The following is a 22,889-nucleotide window of genomic DNA, read 5'->3' as shown; positions in this document are numbered from 1 at the left end:
CAGGAAGCCGCGTTCAGACTGGCTGCGCATGCGTCCCGAATGGGACTACAACGCGCATGCGAGGAATTGTATGGTGCTGCGTAGACGGGCAAGTTTGAAAAGGCTAAGGAAGGAAGGTGCCCGGGTCTGGTAGTGAGAGGAGGGCAGTGCCCGGGTCTGGTAGTGAGAGGAGGGCAGTGCCAGGTGGTGGGCAGCAGGCGTTAGAGCAGAGAATCGGCATCGACCTAGGGCCCGGCATGCTGTAGGCTGGTTCTCCCCACATGGCTGCCTATCACTGCTGTGTCCCCCTCTGTAACAGTGACTCCAGGTACAATGCCGATAAGAAGATCTCATTCCACAGGATCCCGGCCTTCCATGTGGAGCCGCAGAGACACCGGGACTGGCTGAGCCGCATCCGCCGGGAGCCGGGGCCCAGCTTTAAGGTGATTGCCAGAACGTCAGTTATATCGTATAATATCCGGCTTATGAAGCGGAATATAACAGCTCAGTCTGCGGTGGACACCCAGGGTGACTGGCGGATGCCCTCCCCTTTCCAGGGTGACTGGCGGATGCCCTCCCCTTTCCAGGGTGACTGGCGGACACCCTCCCCTTTCCAGAGGGACAGGCGGACGCCGGACCCCTTTTTCAGAGGGACAGGCGGACGCCGGACCCCTTTTTCAGAGGGACAGGCGGACGCCGGACCCCTTTTTCAGAGGGACGGACAGGAGGATCCTCCAAGCGACAGGTGGAAGCCCCCTCCCCAGAGCGACAGGCGCCCACCCCAAGAGAGAGAAGGGCGAACCACCTGTAAAAAGGAGAAAAGCATACAAATTTGCCGTCATGAAGGGGTGAATTACTTATACAGAACTTTCTTATCTGGACTAGATCTCTCAGTCTATGATTTCTCCTCATATCTTATACCCGACCCGTACAACCCCTTTCTTCTAGTGTCATTGATTTTTATGTAATCTGACTGACGTTGCTGTATTTTCTGGCTCCTTGCAAGCGTTCTTGTCTTCTCCTTTCAGGTCTCCAGCTGCACCAGAGTTTGCTCCAAACATTTTCTCCCGTCTGATTTTATGAGAACATTAACAGGAAAACGGAATCTCCAGCCGTACAGCGTGCCGTGCATTTTCCAGTGGTCCACAGAAGACATGACCCAGGAGCAGATGTCTATCCCAAAGAGGAAATCGGGGTAAATTGTAGCCTTATGTGCTATATGATTGGGTGAACATTTACTATATGTCCAGGCTGAGCCGAACCCTGCTGTAGCTGCTCTTATCATGTACGGCAAACTGGGTGCTCCTCGAAAACTCTTTGCCTCTTGTTTTTGGCTATTTTTGACGAATATCAGCAATGTTCCCCACTGCATATCTCTGCCATATGCTTCTGTATAGACATTTAGGGGCACACTGTAGATTGGTCAACACTTATCATGCAGTATATGTCATTTTTTTTTTCATAGAAAAGCAAAGGGACAGAGGCAAAATTACTCTATTGGCCAAAGATGGGGCATAGAGGCCAAAGGACACACTGTAAGGGAACAGCCAAAAATGAGAAGTGAACATAGTTTAAGATATCCAAATGCCTTAAAGTGGTTGTTGAGGTCTAGAAAATGTCTGTTTTCTTTCAAAAACCGGCGTCACCCCGTCGACCATGGGTTGTTGTGTGGTATTGGAGTTGAACCCAGTTGAAGTGGATGGAGTGCAGCTGCTGACACAGTCCATGGTCAGAGGTGGTGCTGTTTCTGATAGAAAGCTGTCATTTTTTTCTTTTTCAAATTCTGGACCTCCCCTTTAATAAAGCACAATGGTTTTCTTTCTGAGAAGGCTGTAGCCAAATTTGCCTTTCCCTCTTAAAGCTGGGTAACAGTATGACTGCCTGTGCACTTCTTACTAGACTTATTAATTAACTGGAAAATGTGAATATAAATTTTGTTTAATTAATATTTATTATCAACAGCCCTCATATTCCAGAGCGCATATCAAAAACTGTGTGGCGTTCCCAGGGTAATCCCAGTAAGCGTGCTAAAACCCATTTGCAACGTCAAGTTCCTACCAGTCATGGGTGCAACCAGCCGCTTACAGGCCTCATCGTTGCAGACTGGGGTCAAGTAAGGCTGCCGTCACACTATCAGTATTTGGTCAGTATTTTACATCCGTATTTGTAAGCCAAAACCAGGAGTGGAACAATTAGAGGAAAAGTATAATAGAAACATATGCACCACTTCTGCATTTATCACCCACTCCTGGTTTTGGCATACAAATACTGATGTAAAATACTGCCCAAATACTGCTAGTGTGACGGCAGCCTTATTGTTAAAATACTTAATCGACCCCCATATCGTTAGCACATCATCCCCTAATCACACGAGATGTGCCGCGTGCATGTTTAGGCCACGTAAAAGATTGTCAGCGGATTTATACCATTTTCATACAGGCCAGTGATCAGGCAGGAACGTTCTTGTGAACCCTTATTCAGCTATTTATCAACCTGTGTGCCAACAAACCCTTTTAGGGAGTTATTCCCAAGATGAGTTCTACCCTAATAAGAATCACAGAAAAACAAAAAACGGAGCCGGAATATGACTTGACAACATGCATGATGTAAAGGCATGTTCACACTGGCCATGGAAACAAACAAAACCAACGAAATAGCAATGTGTGCATATACCCTAATGAAAAGAAATAAGTAAAAAAGCAATTGCATTAAATAATTAAAGGGAACCTGTCACCCCCAAAATCGATGGTGAGGTAAGGCTACGTTCACATTAGCGTTAAGCTAATGTGCGTCGGGTTTGCGTCGGCGACGCAGCGGCGACGCATGCGTCATGCGCCCCCTATACTTAACATGGGGGACGCATGCGTTTTTTATTGTTGCGTTGTGCCACACATGCGTCTTTTTTGCCGCAAGCGTCGGACCAAGAAAACGCAACAAGTTGCATTTTTCTTGCGTCCGATTTTCGGCAAAAAACGACGCATGCGTCGCAAAACGCAGCGTTTTTGCGTGCGTTTTGCCGCGTTTTTGCGTGCGTTGTGCGTTGCGTCGTCGACGCAGCGGCGCACAACGCTAGTGTGAACTTAGCCTAAGCTCACCGTCATCAGGGGCTTATCTACAGCATTCTGTAATGCTGTAGATAAGCCGCCGATGTTACCTGAAAGAGGAGAAAAAGATATTAGATTATACTCACCCAGGGGCGGTCCCGCTCCGATGGACGTCGCAGGTCTGGTACAGCGCCTCCCATCTTCATTCCATGACGTCCTCTTCTGGTGTTCACGCCGCGGCTCTGGCGCAGGCGTACTTTGTCTGCCCTGCTGAGGGCAGAGCAAAGTACGCCAGAGCAGCAGCGTGAAGACCAGAAGAGGACGTCATGGAATGAAGATAGGAGGCGCCGGAATGGACCTGAGACACCCATTTGACCGGACCGCAGCGGGACCGCCCCTGGGTGAGTATAAGGCTACTTTCACACTAGCGTCGTGCGCTGCACGTCGCTATGCGACGTTGCGGCGCACCAACGCTAGCTGTGGAAGCGCCGCACAACTGGGGCAGCGGATGCTGTTTTTCAACGCATCCGCTGCCCCATTGTGAGGTGCGAGGAGGCGGGGGCGGAAAAGATGGTAACGACGCACCAAAAAACGTTACAAGCAACGTTTTTTGGTGGCGACGGTCCGACGCAACCGTCGCACAACGGTTGCGACGTGTGGCACTGCGTCGTTAATAAAAATCTATGGAGAAAAAACGCATCCTGCAAGCACTTTTGCAGGATGCGTTTTTTCTCCAAAACGACGCATAGCGACGTGCAGTGCACGACGCTAGTGTGAAAGTAGCCTTTTCTAACGTCTTTTTCTCCTCTTTCAGGTTACATCGGGGGCTTATCTACAGCATTACAGAATGCTGTAGATAAGCCCCTGATGATGGTGAGCTTACCTCACCATCAATTTTGGGGGTGACAGGTTCCCTTTAACATAGGGTACTTGGTAAACACTGTTTTTGCTTTAAAAAAAAAAGCATAAAGCTGTCCCTCTGCAACAAGGTGTACCCAATACACTCGCTCCACTCACTGCTGTTAGAGGCAGATGATGGCTGTGTAGCATAGCCAGCATCTTCCAGATATTGTTTGAATGCAGCCCATGTACCCACATTATGCTGGGGCACCCAACAGTGGATTTATCAGTACGTCCAATGTTGGGAAGGTGTTAGACCCAAGTGCATGTGTCATATGGACTCCATGTCCATGTGTAGTTATGGCAAAGTGTTAGCGTTGTGATGAAACTGATGTCTTTCTTCTTTGTTTCTATCATGTCGCCAGGAGCAGTAAAAACATGCTTCAACCCATTTTGCCTTCACAACCCCAAGTACAAAACTATAAATCCTCCCAACCGCTAGAGATGACTGCTTCCATAATGGACCACTGCTACGACTTACCACCCATGACCGATACGGAAATGCTGCACGCAGCCCGTGAGGAGATTGCCAGATTACAGCAACGCAACGCTGCCCTGGAGAAGAATCTCTTCTTTCTGGATCGGTTTTCCACAGACTCGAGCCTTATCCACTTTTATACTGGATTTAAGGATTATTCCACTTTAAAAGTAGTTTTCTCAACCCTGACTGACACAGAGGGCAGCTTGGAGAAGTGGAGGCAATGCCAAGAGGAAGGGGATATGACCATCAACAAGGAGGTGTCAGCAGAATCGGAGGCCATGCCGCAGATTGACCAGTTTTTCTTATTTTTATGCAAAGTCCGTCAGGGATTCCATGATCAAGATCTAGCTGTTCGGTTCAATATCTCTCAGACCAGAGTTGCCAGGATTGTTATCACGTGGGCACACTATTTGTATCTGGTCCTTAGTGAAATACCCCTTTGGCGAAGTCGGGAAACTGGTTGCCAGGAGGTGCCAGAATGTTTTAAGGCTTCATACCCACGTGCCCGAGTGACTTTACATTGTGCAGAAGTTAAGGTGCAGACAAGCAACACGGAAAGCTTACGTTCTCCAATATCTTATAACCGTGCCATTTACAAAGGCTTGCTTGGCATAGCCCCTCACGGAGCTGTCATATTTATAAGCCCACTCTATTCCGGGAGTGCATCAAAGAGAGAGATTATTAAGTCGTCTGGCATCTTGGAATTACTGGAATCTGGAGATTGGGTGGTCACTGAGAAGGATTTCCTCATCCAAGATTTGGTGGAATCCGTTGGTGCCTCTGTGGTCATCCCTCCCATTATTACGACTGCCACCCTCCCTAGGGAATGCCACGATGCAACGGTCATGTTAAACCAACCGTCAACCGAACAGAACGCCATGTTCATCCTTGCATCCACCAATGAAGAGGGGCAGGAGACCTTGGTGGTGACCTCAACGGGAGTAGAAGATGCAGTTGTGGAACTGGAGCAGTCGGCTGGAGAGATGGATGTGGTTGAGGAAGTTGTGACTGAGGAGAAATTAGTGGAGGAGGTGGTGACCACCACGGAAAACATGGGAGACGAGGTTCCTGTAGATCACACTGGAGCGGAAATAAGAGACTCGGACAAAAGTCAAGAGATTGTTATTAAGGATGAACGTTACGGCCTGGAGGACCTGACGAGGTGTGAGGCACACATGGGGAAGGCCAATAAGGAAGCGTCTGGACTCGACAAAGACATTAATTCTATTGCTCTAAGAATATGCATTAACCAAGACATAGAGCGGGTCCGCCAGTATCACCTGTTCGATAATGTTTTGCCATACGCTTTAGGTGGCATAGCCAATCAGTTATGGGCTGTGTGTGCCATGCTTACTAATATCAATGGGTCCCTGAGCTAAAAATGTGAATTGTGGATGAAGTATAAGAGAATCTGACAGAAAGACCACCTTTAATAGGGACATGTCAAACTAAGGGTCCTCCAAGGTGCCAGTAGGAAAGGGGGGATGAGGGGACTAAATTTGGTTGCCAGTCCCTTAGATCTCCTGCTGAAGTGCCAGCAGCATCTGTAGACACCTTTTAAAGAAGTGGTGTGTGATCGGTAGGATTCCTACTGCCCGGACCCCAAATTAGCAGAGTAAAGGAACAGCAACGCTCCCTGGCCTCTAGGTTATTTCTGTGGGAATCCATCTTCTAAAAATGGCAGAGCTAGCAGAGCTATTTTAGCACAGCATCTTCTTAATTTTCTTAGTCACCAGTTGTGTAGGAGAGTGCAGCAGAACCCCACTGACCCGAATGGGGCTGTGCAGTAGTTGGGATGCAGTGCTAAACCCATCATTTGTGGTCCCTTCATTCTCAGGCAATATGCCTGGATTTTAGCAGGTTGGAATACCCCTTTAGCTGCAGTACTAACAAGGATGTTGTGGCATCCTGTACTTCAGCTTTCTAGTAAGTGTCACTGATGGTGGTGGAAGAACAACAATGCCATTTAATCTAAAGGAATCCCTTAGAAGTGACTTTTCATTTATTTTTTACGCCATTCTCTTGCTTTGGACAATCTTAATAATGCACAGATCCCACTACTGTGACTCTCTGCGATCAGCTCTCCTCCAGGGAGTCAAAGCAGCAAGTGTTCTTTTTTTTGTATGCAGCGCCACCACATAGGAAAAGGAGCATAGCATTACATGATTCTATGTCAAGCACACAGCATCAGGTTCTCCAAAGGGAGATAAGGTCTTCGTCTCTGCGTTGACTAGGGTGCTGAACGGTCTGACCACCCTCTATTCAAGACGAACACTCTGCATTGTAAAGCAGAAATCCTTTTAAGATTCACCTTCCAGTTACTGTGAAGCTTGTTTTACTTCGAGGAAATGTCCCCTCCATTTACATAAAGGGGATTCCACAGCTCATGCTTTATAGCTATTATTTATAGATGTGCTGCAGACTATTTTCTTGTTTTGTTTTTTTTTGTTGCTGTTACTATGCAACTTGTGCATGAAATCCACATTCTTCTCCGTCAGCCGAGTGTAAAGTCATTGAATATTCTGTGATCTCCTGTCAGAGCTTTATTTTTTAAGACTCGTACTTGCTGTAGCTTGAAAATTAAATTTTACCAGCAGGATAAAACCTCAGTGGTCTCCAGGCGTTCTCTCTCATTTCTGCATAATGAAATATATGGGGAGGATTACGTTTGGAGCAAGCATCACTTTATGGGGGAGAGATGTATCATAACCGATGCAAATGAAATAATAAGCATAATCGTGCACCAGCAGCCGCAGACCCCCCCCCATAGTGGGGCTGACCCTGTATGGAGCACCGCAAGTCTGTTTCTATAGAACCGAGGTGGGAAGATGGTGTGTGACAGCCATGATGCAGTCGTGCCTTAGGTGCTTCTGCTATTCGATTTAGTCATCCCTCCACCAACCGACATCTTCATCAGGGTGGAAGCCGCTACCTCATGCTAAAAGTTTCATACAGACATGTGCCCAAACATCAGGGAGAAATGCTTTTCATGTTCTCAATGGGGAGAGTGGAGTTAGCAGCTACCAGATTCCTCCGCTAATCTATCTAAAAACCAAATGGATCACCATACCCGATGCTCCTATCCCCTGACACCATATTTCCGGGGAAAAGAGTCAAAAGCACGTCCATATTAGGGATGGGTTTCACTCACTTTATTGTGTATGGGGGTATTAACGTGGTTTATTTCACCATTGTAAAGCGTGTGAGCAATTAGGAAACTTCATAATTTACATGCTGTTAGGAGTTCTGCTCTGTTCCTGCGCGATCGCATGTAGTCATGTGACCACCAGCTCTTTCCTCTGGACTGTTGCAAGAAGTAAAGATTTCTGATCTGTGCTGCGACAAACTACCTGTCAATCAAGCACAGCCCTGGAAGCAGGAGGCGGGCTCAGCTAGCAACAGCATGCTCTGAATGGTGATGTAAGAATGGTGAGGCCAGTCCAGCACTGTAAGCGGGCTCAGCTAGCAACAGCATGCTCTGAATGGTGATGTAATAAGGGTGTGGCCAGTCCATCACTGGAGGCGGGCTCAGCTAGCAAGAGCATGCTCTGAATGGTGATGTAATAAGGGTGTGGCCAGTCCAGCACTGGAGGCGGGCTCAGCTAAAAACAGCATGCTCTGAATTGTGATGTAATAAGGGTGTAGCCAGTCCAGCACTGTAGGCGGGCTCAGCTAGCAACAGCATGCTCTGAATGGTGATGTAATAAGGGTGTGGCCAGTCCATCACTGGAGGCGGGCTCAGCTAGCAAGAGCATGCTCTGAATGGTGATGTAATAAGGGTGTGGCCAGTCCAACACTGTAGGCGGGCTCAGCTAAAAACAGCATGCTCTGAATTGTGATGTAATAAGGGTGTAGCCAGTCCAGCACTGGAGGCGGGCTCAGCTAGCAAGAGCATGCTCTGAATGGTGATGTAATAAGGGTGTGGCCAGTCCAACACTGTAGGCGGGCTCAGCTAAAAACAGCATGCTCTGAATTGTGATGTAATAAGGGTGTAGCCAGTCCAGCACTGTAGGCGGGCTCAGCTAGCAAGAGCATGCTCTGAATGGTGATGTAATAAGGGCATGGCCAGTCCAACACTGTAGGCGGGCTCAGCTAAAAACAGCATGCTCTGAATTGTGATGTAATAAGGGTGTAGCCAGTCCAGCACTGGAGGCGGGCTCAGCTAAAAACAGCATGCTCTGAATTGTGATGTAATAAGGGTGTAGCCAGTCCAGCACTGTAGACGGGCTCAGCTAGCAACAGCATGCTCTGAATGGTGATGTAATAAGGGTGTGGCCAGTCCATCACTGGAGGCGGGCTCAGCTAGCAACAGCATGCTCTGAATGGTGATGTAAGAATGGTGAGGCCAGTCCAGCAATGTAAGCGGGCTCAGCTAGCAACAGCATGCTCTGAATGGTGATGTAATAAGGGTGTGGCCAGTCCAACACTGTAGGCGGGCTCAGCTAAAAACAGCATGCTCTGAATTGTGATGTAATAAGGGTGTAGCCAGTCCAACACTGTAGGCGGGCTCAGCTAAAAACAGCATGCTCTGAATGGTGATGTAATAAGGGTGTAGCCAGTCCAGCACTGTAGGCGGGCTCAGCTAAAAACAGCATGCTCTGAATTGTGATGTAATAAGGGTGTAGCCAGTCCAGCACTGTAGGCGGGCTCAGCTAAAAACAGCATGCTCTGAATTGTGATGTAATAAGGGTGTGGCCAGTCCAGCACTGTAGGCGGGCTCAGCTAAAAACAGCATGCTCTGAATTGTGATGTAATAAGGGTGTAGCCAGTCCAGCACTGTAGGCGGGCTCAGCTAGCAACAGCATGCTCTGAATGGTGATGTAATAAGGGTGTAGCCAGTCCAGCACTGTAGGCAGGCTCAGCTAGCAACAGCATGCTCTGAATGGTGATGTAATAAGGGTGTGGCCAGTCTAGCACTGTAGGCAGTGCTTACCTAGCAACAGCATGCTCTGAATGGTGATGTAATAAGGGCATGGCCAGTCCAGCACTGTAGGCAGGCTCAGCTAGCAACAATATGCTCTGAATGGTGATGTAATGATGGTGTGGCCAATATGGCACTGGAGGCAGGGCTCAGCTAGCAATAAAATGGCTCTGAATGATGATGCAATTATGGTGTAGCGAGTACAGTACTGGAGGCGGAGCTCAGCTATCAAAAAAATGGTTTGAATGGTGATGTAATGATGGTGTGGCTAGTAGCAGCACTCGAGTAGTGACAAGGCTCAGCTAGTAGCAGCATGATCGGACCGGTGAGGTCATAGGCAGCTTGGCCTGTGAACCTCAGCAAGGTTTGGAGGTGAGAGCAGAAGCCGTAGAGGCAGTATAGTTTTAACAGCAACAGTAAGCTTATTATCCAATGACTTGGGCATTCCAGAGTATTAGAATAGTTTCATATATTGAGTCATTGCTTCCTCTAGTTCACTTTCTGTGAGATACCATCAGCAACTGGAACGTTATTGCCTGCAAGACGTGTGGAGGATAACCTGATATCTGTCAACTTTGAAAGAGGAACAAACCAAACAGAGTATATGCCCTCCCTTCTACATACATACAGGCGCATCCTATGTCCTGTCTCATCTCTGCTCCTAAAACCTGCTACCTGGGACTGTCACATTATATAGAATTCCTTTACCATCTACTCTAATTGAATAGTGGAGCAGAAATCACATGTCTTCCTACCCACATGTCTTCCTACCCACACGTAGATACAGTTGAAGTAAGGACATGCAGGTGCTTCTCACGAAATTAGAATATCATCAAAAAGTTAATATATTTCAGTTATTCAATGCAAAAGTAAAACTCATATAGAGTCAGTACAAACAAAGTAATTTATTTTAAGTGTTTGTTTCTGTTCATATTGATGATTATGGCTTACAGCCAATGAAAACCCAAAAGTCATTATCTCACTAAATTAGAATAATTAACAAAATACACCTGCAAAGGCTTCCTAAGCGTTTAAAAACGTCCCTTAGTCTGGTTCAGTAGACTTTACAATCATGGGGAAGATTGCTGACTTGACAGATGTCCAGAAGGCAGTCACTGACACACTCCACAAGGAGGGTAAGGCCTCTTTCACACTTCAGTCTTCTGGCATCAGTCAAAATCCATCTTCCGTCTAAGGCTACTTTCACACTTGCGTTGTTTGGCATCCGTCGCAATCCGTTGTTTTGGCAAAAAAAAGGATCCTGCAAATGTTCTCGCAGGATGCGTTTTTTTTCCCATAGACTTGTATTAGCGACGGATGGCCACACGTCGTGCAACGGATCCTCCGTGTTTTGTCTGACCGTCGGCATGAAAAAACGTTCAAGTGAACTTTTTTTGTCCGTAGCGTCTGCCATTTTTGACCGCGCATGCACGGCCGAAACTCCGCCCCCTCCTCCCCGGACTTCAGAATGGGCAGTGGATGCGTTGAAAAACTGCATCCGCTGCCCACGTCGGGCACAAATTTCATGATCTTTGAGAAGTTGTAGAGCAAGCGGCAGAAATGGAAGGAGTTCTAGCAAATATTGTGACCATCTATCCAGGCAGGTTGCTGTCAAATGATGGAATCCAGTGACAGATTCCATTTTCTTACACTGAGCATGCTCCAAATCTGTATTTAGTAGCCAATTGGTCAGACAGCCCCAAATCTATATAAACCTGCCATGTAGCTTTTTTGTGACAAAAAAACGTTACTTTGTCCGTCCTGTCCAGACGACGGATAAACAAATTCCAACGGCTCCAGCGCACGACGGACGAAACGTGAGGCCTTCAGTCGTAATCAGTCGCTAATACAAGTCTATGAGAAAAAGACGGATCCAGTAGGCAAATTCGCTGGATCCGTTTTTTTCACAAAACGACGGATTTTGACAAACAAAAAGACTGAAGTGTGAAAGAGGCTTAAAGGGACTCTGTCACCTGAATTTGGAGGGAACAATTTTCAGCCATAGGGGCGGGGTTTTCGGGTGTTTGATTCACCCTTTCCTTACCCACTGGCTGCATGCTGGCTGCAATATTGGATTGAAGTTCATTCTCTGTCCTCCACAGTACACGCCTGCGTAAGGCAAGATTGCTTTGTGCAGGCATGTACTACGGAGGTACTGCAGTGATACCCTAAGGCCACGGTGGCGCAGTGGTTAGCACAGCAGCCTTTTACATGTGAAAAAAAAAAAAAAAATCATAAATAAATATTGTTCCAATAAATGCATTTCTTTATGTAAATAAAAACAAAAGTACACATATTTAGTATTGCCACATCCGTAACGACCCGAGGGGTGTGTTGGGGTCATTCCATGTCAACAGTACCAATGATTTTTACCTCAATATTTTTAATTCTTTTGAGATTTTGTTATTTGGTAATAGTGTGTCAGAGAATGCAAAATGTGAATAAAAAGAAATTATTTTTTTTTATTTTCATAGTTCAGAAAAAGTGCAAATTTCGGTGTTGCTTGCCTTTACATTTCTTTTCATAACTCAGGCTGGAAAAAAGATAGAGAAACAAAAATAAACACTATTCTACTCAGAACTGTACAGGCTTTCACCAGATATGTCAAAAGAGTATCTTTGATAATATTTTACCCATGCTAATGCAAAATTTTAAAACGCATTTCTGAAAAAAAAAAACATTTAATTTCAAAATTTCAAAAGCTGCACATGTGCCTGCTATGCTCCTAGCCACATCTGTACCAAAATATAAGTTGGGATTGTGATGGGATCATATTTTAAAAAATAAAACTATTACCGTGTCAATTCGAAAATCTTGAATTCAGATCTGTTCAGCCTGTGGTCTAAAAGTGTGGGGTCCATATTTACCAACTAATCCATGATTTTTAGATAATACTGTATTATTTTATTATGTTACAGCTCAGAAGCAGGAGAGGACAGAGGAGAAAGCTTTGTTAGGGCTCAACCTGAGAATGAGCAGGGGTAGACAGTGAATGCAGAGCAGATGGCTGGCCAGCACTCGAGCCTCCAGAGGCCACATTCACACCAAATCTTAACACTCATGCAACTTTTCACATGGAGTGAGAAAAATATTAACATCCTGTTCATGTATTGTACAAACCAGGACTACGAAGAGGAGTAGAGTTTGTGAAAACATCGGTTATAGGAAGCAGACGCCATCAAAGGGACTCAGCAATACCGGACTGTCATTCCATGTAGTGAAACAGAAATAAAAACACAGATTTTTTCATTCAGCAAAGACAGTGAAGTCCATGAAGTGGTAGAAGGCGGCACAAGATTGGCAGTGGATGACATAACTGGTTATGTGACCTGTGAATATGATTGGCGCTGGTGGCGGCTACTGGACTCTCCAAAGATTTTGAAAATGTAGAAGTGACTTTTTTGCATCCTTCTGGTCCAGCGCCATCCATTGTGTATCCAAGAAAGCCAGACATTGTAAAATTTACAAAAATCAGATATTAACTTAGGTGGAGCCGAATACCATGACAGGCCGCACATACTCTGACACAAAAGGAAATGGCCATTGCTAGTAAACGCTTATGGACAAGATTACATTGATGATAAAAGACCCGTTTATAAATGTACTATTAATTTTTTGATTAGTTCATATCTTATAGAACGAGGATTTAACTACTGTACTATTCTTCTTAAACACTTATTATTATTTATTATTATAGCGCCATTTATTCCATGGCGCATTACATGTGAGGAGGAGTATACATAATAAAAACAAGTACAGTAATCTTAAACAATACAGGTCACAACTGGTACAGTAGGAGAGAGGACCCTGCCCGCGAAGGCTCACAATCTACAAGGGATGGGTGAGAATACAGTATGCGAGGTTAGAGCTGGTCGTGCAGCGGCTTGGTTGATTGGTGGTTAGGCTCTAGGCTTGTCGGAAGAGGTAGGTCTTCAGGTTCTTTTTGAAGGTTTCGAGGGTAGGCGAGAGTCTGATATGTTGTGGTGGAGAGTTCCAGAGTAGGGGTGATGCGCGAGAGAAATCTTGTATGCGATTGTGGGAAGAGTGGAGAAGAGAAGGAGATCGTGTGAGAATCAGAGGTTGCGTGCAGATAAGTACCGAGAGACGAGGTCACAGATGTATGGAGGGGACAGGTTGTGGATGGCTTTGTATGTCATGGTTAGGGTTTTGTACTGGAGTCCCTGGGTAATGGGAAGCAAGTGAAGGGATTGACAGAGGGGAGAGGCGGGGGGACAGGTGGATTAGTCAGGCAGCAGAGTTTATAATAAATTGGAGGGGTGCGAGTGTGTTAGAGGGGCAGGACATAATGAGGACTTCGACTAGGGTTTTTGCAGATTCTTGGTTTAGGAATGTATGGATCCGTGAAATATTTGTGAGTTGAAGGCGGCAGGAAGTGGAAAGAGCTTGGATATTTGGTTTGAAGGAGAGATCAGTGTCAAGGATTAGCCAAAGACAGCGAGCTTGTGGGACTGGGGAGAGTGGGCTTCAGTTTACTGTAATGGATAGGTTTGTTGGGGGGGGCGCGTGAGATGGGGGGGGGAAAGACTATGAATTCTGTTTTGTCCATGTTAAGCTTTAGAAATCTAGCAGATAAAATAGCGGACAGACATTGAGGGATTCTGGTTAGTAGGGTGGTGATATCTGGTCCAGAGATGTAGATCTGCGTCATCAGCATAGAGATAATACTGAAAACCTTGAGATTCTATGAGCTGTCCCAGGCCAAAGGTGTAAATGGAGAAGAGCAGGGGCCCTAGAACTGAACCTTGCGGGACTCCGACAGATAGGGGGCAAGGTGAAGAGGGGGCAAGGTGAAGAGGTGGTGTGTGAGCGGGAGACGCTGAATGTCCGGTCTGTTAGGTATGACGAGATCCAGGATAGGGCCAAGTTTGTGATGCCAAGAGATCAGAGGGTCTGTAGTAATAGGGAATGGTCCTCTGTGTCAAAGGCAGAGGACAAGTCAAGAAGGACAGAGTAGTGTCGCTTGCTCTTGGCAGTTAATAGGTCATTGGTGACCTTAGTTAGGGCAGTTTCAGTAGAGTGGTGTGACTGGAAGTAAGCGATTGAAGAGGGAGCAGGAAGAGAGATGGGAGGACAGTTCAATATGGATGTGTTTTTCCAGTAGTTTTGAGGCATAGGGGAGAAGTGATATAAGGCGATAGCTAGATACAGAGGGTGGGTCAAGAGAGGCTTTTTTGAGGATGGGTGTGATTGAGGCATGTTTAAAGCTTGAGGGGAAAACACCAGTTGTTAGTGATAGGTTGAAGAGATGGGTTAGGGTTGGGATGAAGACTGTGGCGAGGTTTGGGATGAAGTGGGATGGGATCAGGTAAAGTGCACAGGTTGTGAGATATGATCTTGAGAGTAGAGGGCAGAGTCGATCTTCTGTAATGTTGGAGAAGTTGGTTTTGGAGGTGGAGGGCTGGGCAGTTGGGAGGAAGGGCTCTGGAGGTTGTCGACTAAAACTGTCTCTGATGTTATCAATCTTCTGCTTGAAAAATGAGGCAAAGTCTTCAGCTGATAAGTGGGGAGGGAGGAGGTGCTGGGGAACGGAGGAGAGAATTGAAGGTGTTGAATAACTGTTTAGGGTTGTGAGACAGGGAAGATATGAGCGATGAGAAGTAGGTTTGTTTAGCTGTGGCGAGTGCGGTCTTGAAAGTAGTGAGGGACTGTTTGAATGCAATGAAGTTTTCATTGGACTGGGATCTTTTCCATCTCCGCTCAGCAGCCCTGGAAGCTCGCCTCAGTTTTTTGGTCAGGCTGGTGTGCCAGGGCTGTCTGTTGATTTTGCGAGCTTTGGTATGTTTGAGACAATTCATAAATGACATGCTTAGTGATATAATAGGAAAACAATTATTACATGTATAAATAGGTGGTAAAAATATTGGTTCTTTTAATCTTGTTTTAAACAATTAGGATGAGACTATTTAGAAAATTACACTTGAGGATATGATCACCTTTTTCTTTTGGCTTGTTCAATGCATTCAGGTTGAAAATGCTGAGCAAGTTGTGTTATGATGATTAAGGCTGGTTTCACACTTGCGTTTTGATCTGCAGCGTTTAAAAAAAAACCGCAGGTGGTGATAAAACGCATGTAAACGCGGCAAAACGCCGTTTTTTAGAATGCGTTTTTGCATGCAAAAAAAAATGCGGCGTTTTGCCGCGTTTACATGCGTTTTTTCCTGCGTTTGCGTTTTTTAAACGCATGCTGAGAAGTGTGTGACAGCTGCCAATCATCAAAATCAACTATAAAACCCACTATAAACAGAAATAGCTAGGGTTAGGATCCCTAGTAACCCTAGGGATCCTAACCCTAACCCTAGGGATCCTAACCCTAAGGGTTAGGGTTAGGATCCCTAGGGTTACTAGGGATCCTAACCTTAGGGTTAGGATCCCTAGTAACCCTAGGGTTAGGGTTTTCTTATTTTTTCTTGTGGTTAGGGTTTTCTTGTTTTTTCTTGTGTTTTCTTGTGTTTTTCTAAAAAAACGCATGCGTTTTTAACACAAGCAAACGCATGTGCTTAAAAACGCATGCGTTTACATAGACAGCAATACATTTTTTTGCCGCGAATAAACGCATGCGTTTTTTTGCGGCAAAAAAACGCCGCTAGAAATTACTACAGGTTGCATTTCTGCAACTAAACGCACGCGTCAAAGAACGCATGCGTTGCCGAAAACGCGTCAAAACGCACGCTAAAAAACACATGTTTTTTTAATGTTAAGTATAGAAAAAAAAACGCATGCGTTTTTAGCGCTAAAACGCTGCAGATCAAAACGCAAGTGTGAAACCAGCCTAAGATGTATTTATTCTGGCTCTTTGGTATTTGTTTTTGTGTTACTTTATTGTTGCATATAAATGTTGAATTCAATAAGTTGTAATTTGAAAAGAAAAAAAGGAAGAAACTCGCACAAACAAATATAAACAAGAACACAAGTAACACATATGCATTATTTCAAATATTTTTAAACATAAGTTTTTTCACAATTGCGCATCAAAATTTTGAATTTGATTTCTCCAATACAAAATATAAAGAAACATAGTCTTGTGACATATCAAATGAAAGCCGGTACTGTTCTGAGGAAAATGATGCCTCTCCCACCTCTTTATCTTAATTCTAGCCCGAGATACATTTTTTATCATAAAGCCATATCAGGCCAAAATCTGCGCTTTTTCAAAACTTTAGGAATCTGTAAAAAATTAACTGATGAAGAAAAAAATCCAAAACTTTTAATTTGTAATTAACTAAAGTTGTACTATAGAAAAACAAAAAAAAATCTAAAGACGTCAGGTAAAAAAAGACTATTCATATTTGGATCACTTGATATGGAATGACCCGTTGGGGTTGGGATTAGGGGTGTGTTTGGGTTAGGGGTGTGGTTAGGGTTGGGATTAGGCTTAGGGGTGTGTTGGGGTTAAGGTTGGAGTTAGAATTGGGAGGTTTCTACTGATTAGACACACCAGGGGCTCTGCAACATGACTTCCGATCTCAATCCATACAATTCTGCGTTGAAAAAATAAAACGGTGCTCATACCCTTTTGAGCTCTGCCGTGCACACAAACAGTGGTTTACCCCCACATATGGGGTATCAGCGTACTCAGGACAAATTGGACAATAACTTTTGGGGTCCAATTTCTCCTGTTACCCATGGGAAAAAACAAAACTGGGGGCTAAAAAATCATTTATGGGAAAAAAAAAAGATTTTTTATTTTCACGGCTCTGCGTTATAAACTTTAGTGAAACACTTCGGGGTTCAAAGTGCTCACATCTAGATAAGTTCCTTGGGGGGTCTAGTTTCCAAAATGGGGTCACTTAGGGGGTTTCCACTGTTTAGGCACATCACGGGCTCTTCAAACGAGACATGGCGTCCCATCTCAATTCCAGCCAATTTTGCATTGAAAAGTCAAATGGCGCTCCTTCCCTTCTGAGCTCTGCCATACGCCCAAGCAGTGGTTTACCCCCACATATGGGGGTATCAGCGTACTTAGGACAAGTTGCACAACAACGTTTGGGGTCCAATTTCTCCTGTTACCCTTGGCAAAATAGGGATTTTTGTGTACTCACCGTAAAATCCTTTTCTCTGAACCATTCATTGGTGGACACAGACCGTGGGTGTATGCTGCTGCCACTAGGAGGCAGACACTAAGTGATACTAAGAAAGTTAGCTCCTCCCCTGCCTTATACACCCTCCTGCTGGCTCTCAGCTAACCATTTCTTGCTTAGTGTCTGTAGGAGGCACACGGACGGGTCTGCTATTCAAACGCAAAACTTTATTGCAGTTCGGGGCAACAGCAGTAGATCAATAAGATATAAGGGTATAGCATGTCACATTAGTATAGCATGTCAAATTATAAAACAAGCTAATAACAGGGTGAGAGCGGTGTCCCCCCAATGAATGGCTCGGAGAAAATAATTTTACGGTGAGTGCACAAAAATCCCTATTTCTCCTTCGCCTCATTGGGGGACACAGACTGTGGGACGTCCCAAAACAGTCCCTGGGTGGGGACAACATCAGATCAGGCCCTGTGTAACCGCTACTTACAAGTGCGCCACCGCGGCCTGCAGAGTCCGCCTGCCCAGACTCACATCTGCGGAAGTCTGGGAATTATAGTGCTTCAAGAATGCATGCAGACTGGATGAACCCGCAAGCTTGCAGGCGTGCTTTGCCGATGCCTGGTGCCTAGAACCCAAGAAACCTCGATAGACAGGGAGATAGGCTGACATCTAACACGGAAGGACTCCTAGATGGTGTAACGAATCCATCAGACTAACATGGCCGATGAAACGGCTAACCCTTCCTGTAACCGTAAGGAAGCCTTCTTACCGTCAGGAAGCCCAAATAAAGCGTCCAACCTTCGGAAGGACGCCGTCCTCAAGACGTACCTACTCAGAGCACTCACTTCGTCCAGAATATGGGGAACCCATTCCGTTTTGTGGACTGGTGCCGAAAGAGAGGAGAGAAGAATGATGCCCTCATAACAGTGGGAATACAATACCACCTTGGTAACAAGGGACGGGGATGGCCTAAGGACAACCTTGACTTGAAGGTAATAAGGGAAAAAAAGTCTGAAAGAACAGAGCCGCTAGCTCCTAAGAGTCTTCAGGATGACGAAATTGCAGAGAAAAAAGGGCGACCTTACTTAATAGTAACGTCTATCCGGATCAAAAGGAGTCTACTTTAAGACTCCCAAGACCATTAAGGTCCTAAAGATCTAACAGTATGCGATAGGGAAGAGCCACATGTGAAAACTCCCTGTGAAGAAGTCCCTTCTGCAGTTTTGTTGCAATAAGAAAAATACTAGTTCCGCAAATGAAAAAACTTGACGTGGTCAGTGCGGATCTCCAAGGATGACTGGGGCCCTTCCTGCTTCCGAAAGGCTCTCGGAAGTAGTGGAAGAGGGTTTATGGAAACTGGTACCATGGAAGAACCAGAGCATGCACTGCGATGGCTGTTGGATCTCAAAGCCGAATCATGAACTAGAGTACATTGGCGTTCAGTCTGGATGCCATCCGACCCACATCTGGAGTGCTCCAGAGAAGGCAGATCTGATGGAAGACTTCTGGGTCAAGTTTGCACTCACTTGAGGTGGGACCCTGTCGGCATCTGCCATCCAGAGTTCTACTCCTGGGATGTGTAGTGCCGAGATCACCTGAATGATAGATCTCGGCCCATCAGAGAATGTGAGGTACCTCGACCATGAAGCCTGACCATGGGTAACTGCTAGATGATTGATGTATGGAACAGCCGTGGCATTGTCCGATTGAATTCGGATGGGGTGACCTGCCAGAAGGCGGTGGACCTGCTGTAGAATAAGCCGTACCTTTCGGATCCCCAGAACAATGATCAGAAGAGGACTGGCATCAGTAGTCACTAATAATCATTGAACCGGGGGAAAGGATCTCCCCTGAATGAGGAAGGAGCTCAGAGACTACCCTCTGAAAGCCTGTTTGACCTGCAGAAAACGAGAGGAGCAAAGGAAACCACTTCCATTGTCGTCACCATTTTCCCTCGGACCCTCCTAGCAAATCGAATGGAATGAAGGGATGAGTGAATAAGTGCGCAAGCTCCCTGTTGAAGGGCCACGGCCTTGTCTCAAGGGAGTATTACCAACCTTCTGGAAGTATCTAGGATCATCCTCAAAAAGGATATCTGCTGGGCTGGAATGAGGAAAAACTTGTCTAAAGGCCCCGTCTCACACAGCGACGCTGCCGCGATACAGACAACGATGCTGATCGCTGCTGCGTTGCTGTTTTGTCGCTGTGTGGTCGCTGGGCAGCTGTCACACAGACACCTCTCTCCAGCGACCAAAGATCAGGGGAACGACTTCGGCATCGTTGAAACTGTCTTCAACGATGCCGAAGTCCCCCTGCAGCACCCGGGTAACCAGGGTAAACATCGGGTTACTAAGCGCAGGGCCGCGCTTAGTAACCCGATGTTTACCCTGGTTACCAAAAAAAAACAAACAGTACATACTCGCCTTTCGGTGTCCCTTGCCGTCTGCTTCCTGCTCTGACTGAGCCGCTGTACAGTGAGAGCAGAGCGCAGCGGTGACGTCACTGCTGTGATCTGCTCTCACTTTCCGGCAGTCAGTCAGAGCAGGAAGCAGACGCCGGGGGACCTGACGGACATCAGATGGTGAGTATGTACTGTTTGGTTTTTTTTACATTTACGCTGGTAACCAGGGTAAACATCGGGTTACTAAGCACGGCCCTGCGCTTAGTAACCCGATGTTTACCCTGGTTACCAGTGAAGACATCGCTGGATCGGTGTCACACACACCGATTCAGCGATGTCAGCGGGACCTCAACGACCAAAAAAAGGTCCAGGCCATTCCGACACGACCAGCGATCTCACAGCAGGGGCCTGGTCGCTGGTACGTGTCACACATAGCGAGATCGCTACTGAGGTCGCTGTTGCGTCACAAAACTAGTGACTCAGCAGCGATCTCGCTAGCGATCTCGCTATGTGAGACGGGGCCTTAAGATTAGCTGCCAGCCCGGGTGAGAAAGGGTATGGCAAGAGATATAGACAACTCAGCGAAGTCAACCAGATAGGGCAGGACGACCATGCCTCTAGGGTGCAAGAGGAACATGACAGCCTCCATAACCACTGTGTACACTCTGGGTATGGTAGCAAGGCCGAAGGACAAGGTCATGGTTTGAAAATGCTGTTCGCAAATGGAAAAGCGAAGGAACTTTTGAAGAGGGAAAAAATTTGAATTTGAACGTAAGCATCCCGAATGTTGGTGGGTGCCAGAAAATCCACCTTTTTCCGTTGAAGTAGTAGCTGTGCGAGGGAACTCCATCCGAAGAAGGGGGACCTTGTCAAGCTTGGTAGAAGTTTGACGTCCAGGATCGGTCCTACTTTTTGGTCCCCTTTTTGGAACCAAGATCACTTAGATCTAGACCATCCTGGTCAACTCATCCAGTGCTGGTTGGGTCTATAGGAAACATGCGATCCTTTGTTCCTGCGTGGGGAATGCTCCCAACTTCTTACCGAATAACCGATCACCCTGGTAAGAGAGTGATGTCAAAGGCTTTTTGAACGCAGAGTACGCTTCTATTCTCTGAGCTATAAAGTCCGTCTGAGTGTAATGGTATTTGCTGCTGACAGTGCCGCGCAAGTAGCCGCATCCGAGAGGCGTGAAGCAGCTAGTCTCCCAATCAAGAAATTTGACCAGCTGTACTGTCTTCGGGAAAAGGTTACTGTTGTGAATCAAGGAAGTTAAGGTCTCCGACCAGGAGACCATTGCTGTAGCAACCCATGCGGCGGCTAAGGAAGGGTAGAGCGCTGAACCCGAGGCCGCAAGATCGAACAAACCAGATTTGCTATCTGACAGTCTGTTGCATTTTTAATTGATGACCCATCGGGCAGGGATACTGGAAGGTATACCACAGGAAATTCTACCTGGTTAATCTGCCAAGTGGCAGAATGTGCGCTGCATCTGGAAGGTCAGGAAAAGCTGTCTCTTGCAATCGCCGCTCTCTTTTGACGGTGCGGAGTTAAAATGATGAACCCTCAATCCACAATCCTCTTAACAGGGAAGTGGAGAGGGATCGTCCGCCTTCTTGCATCATCTGCTAAATAGTGGTGATGCAGAGGGGGATGTTCGGACACCAAAAAGGGTGCCTCTGTACATCCACAGAGTTCAGGTCCCGGGTGGACAGGGCTGGTTGTCTGGCGTTAGGCCTGGTTGCAGAAGAGGATACATGGAGGCGACACTCCGTGTGCTCATCTATTGATAGTGTGGGGAGATCGGTGCCCTTTAAAAAGACACGTCGCCCCTAAGAATCAGACCAGGCATGGCATCCCACGTCCTAGGAGGTATATGTGGAGGGGGACACCCCACGTGTTTGCATATTGGCTGAAAAAGGATACAGTGCTTGCAGAGGCTTCTGTCCAGTGAATCGCTTATCCAGACGATCCCTGTCCGGGTGAATGGCAAATGCTCTGCTGGGAGTTTTGACTCCTTATGAAGAACACTGCGTGATCTAGAGTAGAACCGAAGTCCTCGTCAATCTACAGAGATTGGTTGATGATATAAATAGGTGAATCCATCCTTTTCTGAAGTTCTGGTGAGTCCAGAACCAAGGCAATATCCGATCCATATTCAGAGACTTGTTCTCAGCAAATCATTGGCGAGAGATCAGGAAATAAAACTTCCGTTTTCTAGATGCCTGTACATTTCTAGAATACTTGTGGCCCCTGCAAGCCGACGGCTCGCATGAAGGAGAGGGACCATCTATATCGGTCCTGCGAAAACTCCGAGAGACAGAGTTTTCACGGAGGGATTCAATCTCTTGGTCAGAGAAGCCATGGGTTGCGGCAGTGACGAAGCCCACTCAGGGAACTAGGTACTCTGGGATAAGCTGGGGTCAGCGGCGGAAGGCTCCTGAGCTCATTTAGAGTGACTGGTTTCAGACTGGTCATGTGCCTTTAAGACAGGGAATATTGGTCATGAGCCTTTAAGACCAGGGGATAATGGTCAAGTGCCGTTAAGACCAGGGAATACTGGTCATGTGCCGTTAAGACCAGGGAATACTGGTCATGAGCCTTTAAGACCAAGGAATACTGGTCATGAGCCTTTAAGGTCAGGATATACTGGTCATGTGCCTTTAAGACCAAAGAATACTGTTCATGTGTCTTTAAGATCAGGACATACTGGTCATGTGCCTTTAAGATCAGGACAAAGTGGTCATGTGCCTCTAAGATCAGGGAGTACTGGTCATGCACCTTTAAGACCAGGGAATACTGTTCATGCGCCTTTAAGATAAGGAAATACTGGACATGTGCCTTTAAGACCAGGGAATACAGGTCATGTGCCTTTAACCCCTTCACGACCCAGCCTATTTTGACCTTAATGACCTGGCCATTTTTTGCAATTCTGACCAGTGTCCCTTTATGAGGTAATAACTCAGGAACGCTTCAACGGATCCTAGCGATTCTGAGACTGTTTTTTTGTGACATATTGGGCTTCATGTTACCGTGTTTCCCCGAAAGTAAGACAGTGTCTTACATTCTTTTACCACTCAAAAGTCCCACCATGTCTTACTTTCAGGGTATGTCT

General features: G+C 46.3%; 1 protein-coding gene across 1 annotated transcript; it reads left to right on the top strand.

The window, feature by feature from the left end:
• Nucleotides 1-26: 26 nt before the first annotated feature.
• On the top strand, nucleotides 27-7,013 carry LOC143777129 (uncharacterized). Its single transcript, XM_077267185.1, has 4 exons — nucleotides 27-151; nucleotides 182-422; nucleotides 1,008-1,174; nucleotides 4,289-7,013. The coding sequence occupies exons 2-4, from the start codon at nucleotides 261-263 to the stop codon at nucleotides 5,781-5,783; spliced, it is 1,824 nt and encodes a 607-aa protein (XP_077123300.1). The 5' UTR covers nucleotides 27-151; nucleotides 182-260; the 3' UTR covers nucleotides 5,784-7,013.
• The last annotated feature ends 15,876 nt before the right edge of the window (nucleotides 7,014-22,889 follow it).

Source organism: Ranitomeya variabilis, chromosome 1 (assembly GCF_051348905.1).
Source record: "Ranitomeya variabilis isolate aRanVar5 chromosome 1, aRanVar5.hap1, whole genome shotgun sequence".
Lineage (NCBI taxonomy): Eukaryota > Metazoa > Chordata > Amphibia > Anura > Dendrobatidae > Ranitomeya > Ranitomeya variabilis.
Note: the sequence above shows the minus strand (reverse complement) of the source record. Positions and strands in the feature narration are given on the sequence as shown.

Bases quoted from the DNA above. Each gene is read 5' to 3' on its own strand.
- LOC143777129 (XM_077267185.1), top strand. From the start codon at position 261: ATGGCTGCCTATCACTGCTGTGTCCCCCTCTGTAACAGTGACTCCAGG. The intron at 423-1,007 runs GTGATTGCCAGA...TTCTCCTTTCAG, and splicing joins AGCCGGGGCCCAGCTTTAAG to GTCTCCAGCTGCACCAGAGT. The intron at 1,175-4,288 runs GTAAATTGTAGC...TCATGTCGCCAG, and splicing joins ATCCCAAAGAGGAAATCGGG to GAGCAGTAAAAACATGCTTC.